Source organism: Onychomys torridus, chromosome X (assembly GCF_903995425.1).
Source record: "Onychomys torridus chromosome X, mOncTor1.1, whole genome shotgun sequence".
Taxonomy (NCBI): Eukaryota; Metazoa; Chordata; class Mammalia; order Rodentia; family Cricetidae; genus Onychomys; species Onychomys torridus.
Genome location: NC_050466.1, coordinates 82,906,480 through 82,918,595, shown reverse-complemented (window position 1 = coordinate 82,918,595; position 12,116 = coordinate 82,906,480). Strand labels below are relative to the sequence as shown.

Here is a 12,116-nt window from a genome sequence, read left to right as displayed (position 1 = left end):
TTTCCTAATTAACAGTGTAAATTGTCACGGGTGCATAGGTATTTGCAATTTGACAAAATCAGTTTTTTGACAGCAGGGGTAATCAGTCTGCAGCTTCGCAAGTAGTAATCTGTGATAGAAGTGGCAGGATTTATTCTGAATTGTGAAAGGTACATGTGTTATATGAGGGGAACAAACCATTAGTATGATCCTCTCCTTATTCACCCCTTTCTTTACAAAATGTTGCTTGATATGGAAGTTGAAATTAGGGAATACACTCTGCTGAGAGTGATCTCCATTCCCCCCATAGTAGTATTCATTTATTTTCTGTTATATTGCAGTATTCTGACAAGTCCCTGTACACCCAGCTGTGCTTTTACCGGTACATTTTTGATGCGGACTGTGCACTGGAGAAACTTACTGAACACGAGAAAGGTACGTTAAAATACTGTAATTACCTTTGAGTTTAAAGTGGAAATTTGCATCATAAAAGCCAGACCTACTGTGTCAGGCTGTTCACACAGCATCACATTGCTGTCTCAGAAGCAGGCTGTAGGGGCCTGTGTGAACACAGGGATCCCCTGCATGAGGGGCGGTGGCACAGGAATCCCCAGCTTTGGCCCCCACAGCCTGCCTCACATTGTTCTCTATTAAAGCAAGCTTTTGGGGGAGGAACAGTACAAAAAGGACTCTTTAAATGCTATATTTTGAAAATGCTATTTTCTATAGAGTTTAGTAATTGTAATAAAGTAAGCATAGGCAACGTGATCATTGGGCCTACAAAAACTAGATATTACCACAAAAAAATAGACCTGGAGTGTGTCTCCGCTGTTCACTAAAAGCCTAGGTTCATTTTGAAAGAGAGGAGTGGGGTGGAGTTCTTTTATTGACTCCATCCTAAGAGAATGTATAGGTGCCTCAACTCATATGATCAGATGCTGCCTGGAGCCCTCTGCACCCGGCATTTCCTTATACAAGACTTGCAGGCACTGTGGGACTTAATGGGTCTGGGGAAAGCTTTGTTACATAACTTAAAGTATTTGAAAATGTCATGACAAGTGCATGTTTTTTTCTCCTACCTGAAAATCACATTGACAACTTTTCTATTACCTGTAAAAAATAAAAAAGGCAAATTTACACATTTTTCTTATTAGTTACCTACAGAGTGTTTATGTTGTTTGTCAGTGAATATCAATTCAGGGCTTTGTTGGTCGGTATTAGGACTGGAGGCAACCTCAACAGCATATAAAACCTATAAATATTGCTGGATTTTTTTCACAAAAGAATTCTCATGCTGCCCTTGATTTGGTCTCAATGTTTTCAAGTCTAGTCATAAGTAACTTTACTTTTTCTATGTACAAGTTACTCTAGAAATTATTATTTTTTCTTTGACTTCCTCAATCTACCCTTGGAAAGAAAACATTTTATTTATTTATTTATTTATTTATTTATTTATTTATTTATTTTTGGTTTTTTCGAGACAGGGTTTCTCTATGTAGTTTTGGTGCCTGTTCTGGATCTCGCTCTGTAGACCAGGCTGGCCTCGAACTCACAGAGATCCACCTGCCTCTGCCTCCTGAGTACTGGGATTAAAGGCATGTACCACCACTGCCTGGCTGAAAGAAAATGTTTTTACAACTAAATGAAGATCTTGATTGAATATTAGTATTTTTTCTTTGAATGTTCAACAAACACTTTGGCTGTCTCCATAGCATATATTCTATGAGTTAGTAGAGCTTATGTAGACAAATATTCCTTTTGCCCACTAATAAATAGGCTTGATAACAGCCATTAATGACTAGTACCTAACCTGTATTTACTTATGTTATCATTAATATATGTCTTCCTTTTGCCCCCAAAGACATTCCTTTTAGGGTGCTTATGAGTTGGGAAAACTGAATTCTGATTCTCAGAAAGCATCTATTTTTCTTGAGTTTGTTATCTCTTTCTGGGTGTGTCAGCATATGGTCACCTGCTCCTCATAACCTCTTTGTTCATCTAGCCACCCTATGTTTTTCATTTGATGCTTTTGGACTCAATGGATACAAAATTCTATTGAATACAGTTTTTAAATTCTTTTATGAGAAGTTGAATTGATCATTTGTGATCAGCAGTTTGAGAAAGTGCACTCATTATTGGAGACATGAAGAAGAATGTTGTAGAAAGACACTGGAGTCCCTAGCATCTTAGACAACATCAAGAGTACACATTGCTTGTCCCAGAAACAGGAGGGAATAGAGTAGCCACTTGGAAGCTTCTTGCTCAGCAATAAAGGAGAAGTACACTGTAGGCTGTGTGAGTGTGTGTGTGTGTGTGTGTGTGTGTGTGTGTGTGTGTGTAAAAAGTTTTTTAAGACAGGGTCTCACTCTGTAGCTCATGCTGGCATACTGGCCTAGAACATGCTTTTATATCCCAAACTGCCCTGGAATTTAGAGCCTTACCTTCCTGAGTGCTGGGATTATAGACTTGAGCTACCATGCCCAGTTTAGAAGCTATGTCTTTTAGAAAGTTCCTGCACATAGCATCCACCTCACACCATCTATAACTGTAGTTTCAGGGTATCCAACATCCTCTTCTGGGCTACATATACAGTGTGTGTGTGTGTGTGTGTGTGTGTGTGTGTGTGTGTGTGTGTGTGTGAGAGAGAGAGAGAGAGAGAGAGAGAGAGAGAGTGTGTGTGTGTATTCATGTGCATGCAGGCAAAATACTCATACACAGAAAAAAATTTAACTTGATGCAGGCCTTTAATCCCAACACCCAGGAGGCAGAGGCAGGCAGATCTCTATGTATTCAAATCCAGCCTCGTCTACATAGCAAGTTCCAGGACAGCCAGGGTTACATACTAGAGAGACTCTGTCTCAGAAGAAAAGAAAACCCCTATCCAAATCACCTAGAAAAGGCAGGTGAATTGTTTGGTTCCAAATAAAAGAGAATTGAATACAAGTTGTAATCCATATGAAGAAAATGGGAAATAATATTTTCATGTAGGAAGAACAATAATGAGAAATTCCCTAAATTTAAAGAAATATAACATATGTGATATTTATTTCTCACTTTGTGAGTTGAAATTAAATTCTTTTAATCCTGGTATAAAAATAAATTTTAAACTTGTAGGAACCAGAGGGCAAATATATTTATGTAATTTGGACCAAGGCCAGAACACCAGGAGATGTTACCTTCCGAAGTCCTGTGAAAAATGACAGTTGCTACATACAGTTCTGTCACTGAGAATGCAATCCAAGCATTGTCTGTCAACAAGTGCCCTGTGACTGGTGTGTGAAGTGTTGATGTGTAGACCCTGTTTTACTTGCAATTCTAGCAACATTTCCTTCACTAAGATTGTTTTACCATTTCCATTATAAAGCCTATATTTTAAAGGTTGTAACGGGGTGGTGGTTTTAATTTTTGTTTGAATCTCAGCAGTTTGACTTGGAAGAAACATGTACAAATTATTTGAAAGAGGTTTATTTATTTTTACAGTGAAAAGTAGCTCTATCAAAGCTTTTTTTTTTGTACTTTACTTTCAAATGAAAGTTTATAGGCCATTAGTCCATAACATGAATTAACCCCATTTGGTATTTTCCCCTTTCCTTTAAAATGTTAAAGGGTTGTTACTCACTTTGGTGAAGTGTTTACTGCATGCTCACTGTAAGTACCTAACATTTTTAAAAGTCTTATTTCTGTGGGACATTGGCATTATTGTTGTAACTGCTCCAGAATGTACACAGATGGCATAATGGATCCAAAGAAGGTTTTAGGAGAACATTGTGGCAATGCATGAAGTAAAAATCCATTTCCAGGATGGCGGCATAAAATGGTCATCCCATGGTGCCTTGTCCTGAGTAGGGATAAGTGAACAGTTTGGGGAAACCTGAATCAATTCACATCTTTGCCCAGGTGCCTGAATTGTCTGCTTTTAAATGCAGGAAGGAAAAAAGTTTGTTTTCTCTGCAGAATCTTGTTTGTTTGTTTATGCAGGAATAATAAACAACATTATGTATAGATTCTATTATGTGTTAAATGTGAACTCTTATGTCAATGTCCTCAGAGTCTGTTAGGAAAAGACAGATTCATCAGATACTAAGTGGGATATTATCACCACAACCTGATCAACTTGCCTTAAGCAAAGGGGTGGAACACTAACTGCTCTTTCAGCTCAGGGTTTAGTCTATTTCTAGAAAGAAGTATATTATCTGGTACCATTTTGTCTTACTGGATGCTTAGCTGTTCTTATTTTATATCAGTATTTTATGTAGGATGGAATTTTAATTTGCTGGGAGTACAATAGCAAAACACCATAGACTATATGATTTAAGCAACAGAAAAGTACTCCCTCACAGTTCTGGATGCTGAAAATCTGAGTCCAAGGACTGGTGTCCCCTTGTAGGTGCTGATATTTTTTTGTATGCTGTGCCAAATAAATACACACACACACACACACACACACACACACACACACACACACACACACACACACACACACACACGGTTTCTCAGTGAAGCCCTGGTTGTCCTGGAACTTGCTCTGTAGATCAGGCTGCCCTTGAACTAGGAGATCTGCTTGCCTCTGCCTCCCAGTGCTGGGATTAAAGACATGTGCCACCATTAGAGCATTGCTCAAACTTGATTAAGACCTACTATGGGGCCCTAATTTTAATTTAAAGACCCTAGCTCCAAATACAGTCATCATACTTAAGTATCAATTTAGAGAGACAACATCACCTGAGGTCCACTTGGTAAATTTACATTTGTCAGAATTGCAACACTAAGATTTCAGATTCTGTTTGAAGAAAGGAATTAGAGTTACAACATAGACATTTAATAGCTGGTGATTTAATGTCATGTGTGTAGCACCTCTTAGAAAGCCTGATTTCTCAATGGGAGGCCTTTTAGGCTGCTTAGACTATCTTCAGATCACATATACTCTTCCCCCCCCTCTTTTTTTCTTGATTTCACCAGGGGTTGTAGACAGCTTCCTGTTCTACAGCCTTCTTAGTTGCACCTGTAAAGATTGTTGGGCTTGGCCAAATGCACTCCTTTAATCCCAGCACTCAGGAGGCAGAGGCTGGTGGATCTCTGTGAGTTCAAGGCCAGCCTGGGCTACAGAGTGAGATCCAGGACAGGCACCAAAACTACACAGAGAAACCCTGTCTCAAAAACTCCCTCCAAAAAAATATTGCTGGGTTTTTGAACCCTCAACCAGATGACACCCTACATTCACTTCTTTGAGTTTTATTCTCGCTTTTCTTTTTTCTTTTATCAGGTCCCTAGTTCACCTGCATTCTTGGTTTGGGTTTGGTTTTTCCTTAAAATTTTCAAGTTGTTTATTATTATTGCTTCGTTCCTTCAGCCTTTCCTTTATGTTTGCTGGTATTTCTTATAAGCTTTCTTGTTTCTTTACCTTTTTTTGAGACAAGGTTTCACAGTGTAGCCCAGGCTGGCCTCAAACTCACTGTAATCCTCCTGCCTGTTCCTCCCATGTGCTAGGATTATAGAAGGCCATATCAATAGTATTTGTTGTTTTTATTAGTGCCACACAGACCTGGACTGCCATTTTGTAAGGTACTTTTTATTTCTCACTATCCTTTCACAGGTGTAACATAGGACCTCAAAACAGCCCTGTAAAGAAGCAGCAGGCTAGATGCATTGTATTGATGAACAAATTAAGTTAAAGAAATATTTCCATTCTTTGCATTCCCCTGTGACCTTTATGAGGAGTCTTGAGTGTTTTATTTGCTTTCTCTTTCACTTAAGTTCATTGAGACAGAGGACTGCATCTTCTAGCCTAATCACTAAATATTTAATTAAAGAATTCCTGGAGGAAAACAAGGTCACACAAGCATTTTCAAGGATTTTGAGGGAATTATTTCTAGAAAGTAGTTGTATTACTGGGGAGTATTTTAAGAAAAGGAGTAGAACTTGCTGTATTGTTTACCTTGACTCAGGTGTCCATAAATTAAAGCTATAAAACTTTTTTTGGTATTTGCATATTGTTTACATCAATTCCACTTGTTGCGAGTGATACTGTGTTTATCATTTGGCTGATACCAAACTTGAATCCAAAGTATATCAGATCTCTTAACTGGTGAGTGAGCCCATCTGACTTGCTTCTCATACTTCTTTCAGGATCCTGTTCTCTGCTTGCTATCCACTGAGCAGTTTGCTCATAAAGTGGCTTTGGTTCTGTTACCTTGGAAAATGGTCTCCAAAAAAAGACAGTAGTTGTTATTTCTAAAACATGAAGGGGGTTGTAAAGGTACTCTCTTTTTTAAACCAGAAGATAAGAGTTTTATAGAAGAAATTATTTGCAATTTGGAGATTTCTGTGCATCTCAAGGCTTTCAGTGTTAAGGATTTCTATTTCTTGAACTGCTAAAGTCAAAATGCAATAGAAGTTTGTTATTGCTAGAAGTACTGAAGTAAAAGTAGCAGAGAAACCCTGGAGTCTTCTCTCAGCCAGTTGACATCCTTAGAATTTACTTTGTTCAATCCTTCAGGGCATTAGAAACAAAACCATGTCACAAAGTGCCTGCCTAATCCATTTATTTTACTCTTAAAACCCCTGAGTTTATTTATTCCTCTGAAAACTTGAATTTTTATTGTATAATTGGATTTTTCTTTTGGCTGCCAGCTCCCAAATAATGACACAGAGACTCATTATTAAAGATCCCCCTTGATTATTAATTATGAAAGCTCGGCCTTAGCTTAGGCTTGTCCCACTAGCTCTTATAACTTTAATTAACCCATTTCCATTAATCTAGGTTGTCACATGGCTCATTGCCTCATCTCTCCGTACTGCTCATGCTGCTTTCTCTGCATGTCTCTGGCAACCTGCCTTTCTTCCTCTCTGAGTCCTCTGTCCCCAGAATTCCCAACTTACCTCTTCCTGCCTCCCTTTTCATCTAAAAGAAAAGGTTTTAACTCTTAACATAACAAAACTATAAACAGTAACAACAATCATCAGATAAGAATTACATTCACAATGTCCAGTCCATTTGTATATGGCATATTTAGAGAAAATACTCTATTATCTATGCTCAGCTTAGCACATGGCGCTGGCAGCTGGCTCCAGCCCTCAGACAGTGGTAGGTATGTGCACCTCTGTGCACTGAACACTGTTCTGCCTGAGTGACTGCAGAACTAGGAAGCCATATCCAGACCCTATGTTTGGATATTCGAGTCTCCACATTGGATGCCATGTGTAACAAGTCTTTCTCTGTACTACCAGTTCCCAAATAATGACATGGAGACTTTTTGTTAATTATGAAAGCTTGGCCTTTAGCTTAGACTTGTCTCAAATGGTTCTTATAACTTTAACCCATTTCTATTCATCTATATTCTGTCACATATCACTCATCCTGCTTCCTCTGTGTCTCCTCATGTCTCTCATGTATGCCTAGATTCCTCCTTCTACTTTCTCTCTCTGCCTAGAAGTCCCACCTATACTTCCTGCTTAGCTATAGCCCATTCAGCTCTTTATTAAACCAATCACAGTGACACATCTTTACACAGTATAAAGGAATATTCTGCAACAGTATTGTATTTCATTCATTTGTTATTTCATTCACATTAATGCCAGAGCACACATGTGGAGGTCAAAGGATACCTTGCAGGCAGGAGTTGCTTTCTTCCTACCATGTGGGTTCCAGGAATTGATTTCTGGTTGTCAGTCTTAGCAGCAATTGCTTTAACCAAGTAAGTCTTCTTGACAGCCCCAAAACTTTGGTTTTTAAGCAAAACTTTTTCTCTGCTTTTCTGGGTTTTTTAAATGAATGTTGTGCAAAGTGTTTTGATCATATTCATCTGCCTCCCCCAACTCCTCCCAGATCCACCTCCCTTCCCTAGCTGCCCAACTTTGTTTCTTTTCTTTTTTCTTTTTTTTTGTGGCCCGTCAAGTCTAGTTTATGCTGCTCATATATTTGTGGATGTGTGGCCTTCCACTAGAGTATGGCCTTCCATTGGAATGTGGTCAACTTACCAGGGGATGCACTCTTTAAAAACTTTTTAAAAACCAAACAAGAACCCTCCCCCTCTCCAGATAGCTATCAGTTGTTAAGAGTTCCTTGGCTAGAGGTAGGAATTGATCCCCTCCTTCCCTCCGTTTGGTTTGGTTTGAACTTGTACAGGTCCTGTGTATGCTGTCACAGTCACTGTGAGTTCATATGTACAGCTGCTGCGCTCTATCTGAATAATATTGTTTTCCTTGTACTCATTTATAGAATACCTCTGGCTCATTTTTTAAAATAACTAATACCAGGTAAAATATACCTGTCAAGTATACCTAGAAAAGTAAAATCTTGACTCAAGTATCAGTTTGTTCTTAAAATTATATCTTTTATAATTGTGAAAACACTTCTATATAAAATAGATTTTGAAGCAAGTAATGTTAAACTCAATTTTCCTTTCCTTTTTTTCCATATAATTAATGCTTTTAGTGTGGGGGGGTGTAGTGTGTGTGTGGGGTGTGTGTGTGTGTGTGTGTGTGTGTGTGTGTGTGTGTGTGTGTGTTTATGTTCCACTGGATGGTTTAAGGGAATTTTTATGATAGAAGTTCATAACTTGGCAGTTCACACTATAATTAGTTTTCTGTTATATTTGGGAAATTATTATAGAAATATGTAAAGAATTTTGAAACAGGTATTCTAGTTTGCTTTTCTTTCACTGTAACTAAACACTATGTAACAAAGCAACTTGGGGAGGAAAGGGTTGAATGCCAGCTTTCTCTGATGGGTCACAATTCATCTCAGGGCAGGAACTCAAGGCGGGAACCTGGAATAAATCAGTAGAAGAATTCTGTTATGGGCTTGCTGTATGGCTCCTACTTAGCCAGCCTTTTATACATTCCAGGCCCACCTGCCTAGGGATGGTGCTGCCCAAATCAATTATTAATAAAGACAAACTATTGCAGATATGGCCACAGGCCAGTCTGATAGAAGCAATTCTTCAATTGAGATTTCCTCTTCCCGGGTAACTCTAGGTTGTTCCAAATTGATGATTAAAAACTAACCAGCCCATCAGTCTAGATGGTGCCTCCCTACAATTATAATCCAAGCACTTAAGAGACAGAAGCGAGAGGATTGCTGCAAGTTTCATATTGCTCCATATTGAGACCCTCTTTCAAAACAAATAAAAATAATTTTGAAAATAGAAAAGTGAATTGTTGCTGTTGTTGTTAGTTATTACATAATTTTACTCTTTTAAGTATCTTGAAATACTTTGTAATGTTAAAGTACAAAACAAGTTTTTGCAAGATGGATAAATTAAAACAGAACACTAAAATGTTTTTACAGTCATTATCCCTGGATGGATTATAGATCATTTTTATTTTCTTTATACTTTTAAATTATTGAAAATGTCATACATTTCTAATGTATTTTTATCATATTTGCCTTCCCATTACCTCCTCTTGTTCCCCTCCTGCTAAGCCCCTTCTTAACTGAGACCCCCTTCTACTTCTGGGTGTTTGCATGCATGCATGCATCACACTGAATTTAATTAGGGTTGCCTGCATCAGGATGGACAGATTACCAGTGGCTATACTGTCAAAGAAAATGTCTATCCACTATCCCACCCCCACAACCATTAACTGAGCCCCTCCCCAGCCACAACAGAAATTGACAGGCCCAATCTTATGTGGGTAACCACAGCTCTCCGTGGGTACAAGAGCCATGTCATGACATGGACCTTTTTGCTTTCGTGTAATTTCCAAGTTATAAACACTTTTTACAATAGGAAAAATTAAAAACACTACAATTTTACAAAGAATTTTGTTCATTTTACAATGGTTATCCCAGCAATTTATATTTTGGAGTGAAAACAACATGTAAATGATTGCAAAGCAACTAGTTTTTCCTTGCATTTTCCCAAGTCTGATCAGTAGACTAGCAGCTTTGGCATCACCTGGGAGCTTGTTAGAAATGCAAACTCTCAGGCCTTCCCAGATCTGCTGCATCAGCATCTGCATTTTAACAAGATCCACAGGTAATTCCTAGACGTTCTAAGGTTTGAAAAGCACTGATCTGAGACATTGTCCCCTCCTAATAGAAGCTTACTTCCATTTCACTCATTCATTGATTAAGACCATCCCTGTAGTTAAAATCTAAAATAAAAAATATGCCAGTTCCAGGAGCCCTCCTCAGTTTTAAAGTAGACTTCCTGTCACAGCCTGGTCTTTTGAAATGTATTCTGTAATTAAACTACAAATGTGGTGGCTTGACGCGGCTTAGGAGGAGGGCATAGAAGAAAGCACGAGCGCTATCCACTTCGTTTCCTTCGAACTAGAAGGAACAAGGAAGAAGTAAATGGGGATTTTCAAAACAGCTTTCAACCTCTCAGGATTATAAAAGAAAGAACTGGAATGTGGGTCTACACCCACTTCATATAAGGACCACTCAGTATGTGCCCAGACTGAAGTTTCGCCATCACTGTTGTGGACCTTGTTGCAACATTGATTTAACACATTTGTAAAGATTTCAAGTAGATTTCTTAAATGGAAATAAGGCTTTAAAAAAAATTGCTAATGAAAAGGTTTCATTTTTCTTGTGGCAGCTGATTTATGTGCTGTTTTCTCCCTAAAGCAATGACAAAACATGGATCCCTGTCACACTGCTTTGTTACTCTGGGTACGGCCTGTTTTGTTTTTAACTAACACAATGTAGCAGAAGAGAAACTACATTTTCCAGGAAATTGTCACCTTAATTGCTTTGCCCTTGACTAGAAGTGTCTTGGTTCTGTACATTTTCTGTCATCCTTTTTAAGTATAACTAAGGTAGTATGTGAAAGTTGCCATACATTTGGGCAGCAAACTTCCAGATTCTAATTGTGTGTCTTTTCTTTCAACCCATTTCTGTAAATATGCACTCAGCCTTTGCATTTTTATGTACTCAGGGACCCAGAGGCATGCTATGATGACAGACATGTGACTCGTTTTATAAAATTGTTTCCTATTACTGTCTTTTCAATGAACAGGTTCCTTTTTCCCTTTTATAGTGACAGGCACAGCAGCACAAACAAGGGCACCAGTATTTCAGTGTCTAGGTGATAAAGCAGTGGTTGGTGGCCTTCATTTGCAAAACATACTGTAATGTTTTTGAGTGGTAAGAGTGAGAAGGACCTGGCAAGATTTTCCTACGTGTATTTTTAAGAAATACACTTCCATCACCAATGAGAGAAAAATACTAAACAGTTTTCAAGCAGTTAGATCATAATGTAAGCTAATCACTTTATTTTGAAGAAAAGTATTTTTAAACAGTTGAGCTGGTGAATTTACTTCTAAAATGTATTGTGCTTACACAGTAGATGGTTTTATTTCCATGATGTTTTTTACTACATAATTATACATCTTAATTACGTAATTACTATCATAATTATTATGTAATTGCATGTACTTCCACTAATTACAAAATCAGGAAGTGTAATTATCTAGTAAAAACTTTATGAAATTTCATGCACTAAAATTACTTAAAAGGCTAGTCCAATGGTCTAATGGAAGACTTTCCATGCTTGGTCTTAGTCATAGTGTTAGGACTTGAACTCATAGGCCAGAACAAGGACAGCCCCAGACAATCAAGTATTGCAGCTTGGGTCTCTTTGAGTTAACATTGAGGTGCAATTTCATTTCTTTACAATTTCGGAGATGTTGTGTAAATATCTGTGTTTAAGATAGAGTCATAAAAAACTCAATGTAAAGGGATATTCTTAGAAAAATTAGCTAGTAGAATTAACAATCAGGGCATTTAGGTTACAGAATCATCAGCCCATCTATAATAAGAACGCTTATTTAGCTACCTCTACCTTTAAAAGAAATCATAGTAATAGACAGTATTCTGCTTCTTTAGTTTAGAGAGAATTTTATCCAGTTCATAGTTATATTTTCTGAGGTTTAAGAAAACATATCAGAAGAGCATATCCTTTTCTACTGCCTGATGTCAAGCAGCTTCTGAGACATAAACATAAATGCACAAACATGTAACATCAGGCCCTAAATAAAGACAGAAGGTTTAATTCAATAAAGCTATGATGCCTTTACCATTCAAAACGACATACAAATTGCACAGTGAAACAATAGTCATGACAGCAAATTAGATATGACATCTAAATTACACTACAGAGAGAAACCCAGAACCATTTTGGTCTGTA

General features: G+C 37.8%; 1 protein-coding gene across 1 annotated transcript in view; it reads left to right on the top strand.

Moving 5' to 3' along the window:
* Window positions 1–12,116, top strand: part of Pola1 (DNA polymerase alpha 1, catalytic subunit) — a 323,891-nt gene that overhangs the window by 250,813 nt on the left and 60,962 nt on the right. Inside the window, exon 36 of the mRNA XM_036175149.1 lies at window positions 321–414. Within this exon, the coding sequence (XP_036031042.1) occupies window positions 321–414 (94 nt within the window). The remainder of the gene's footprint in view (window positions 1–320; window positions 415–12,116) is intronic.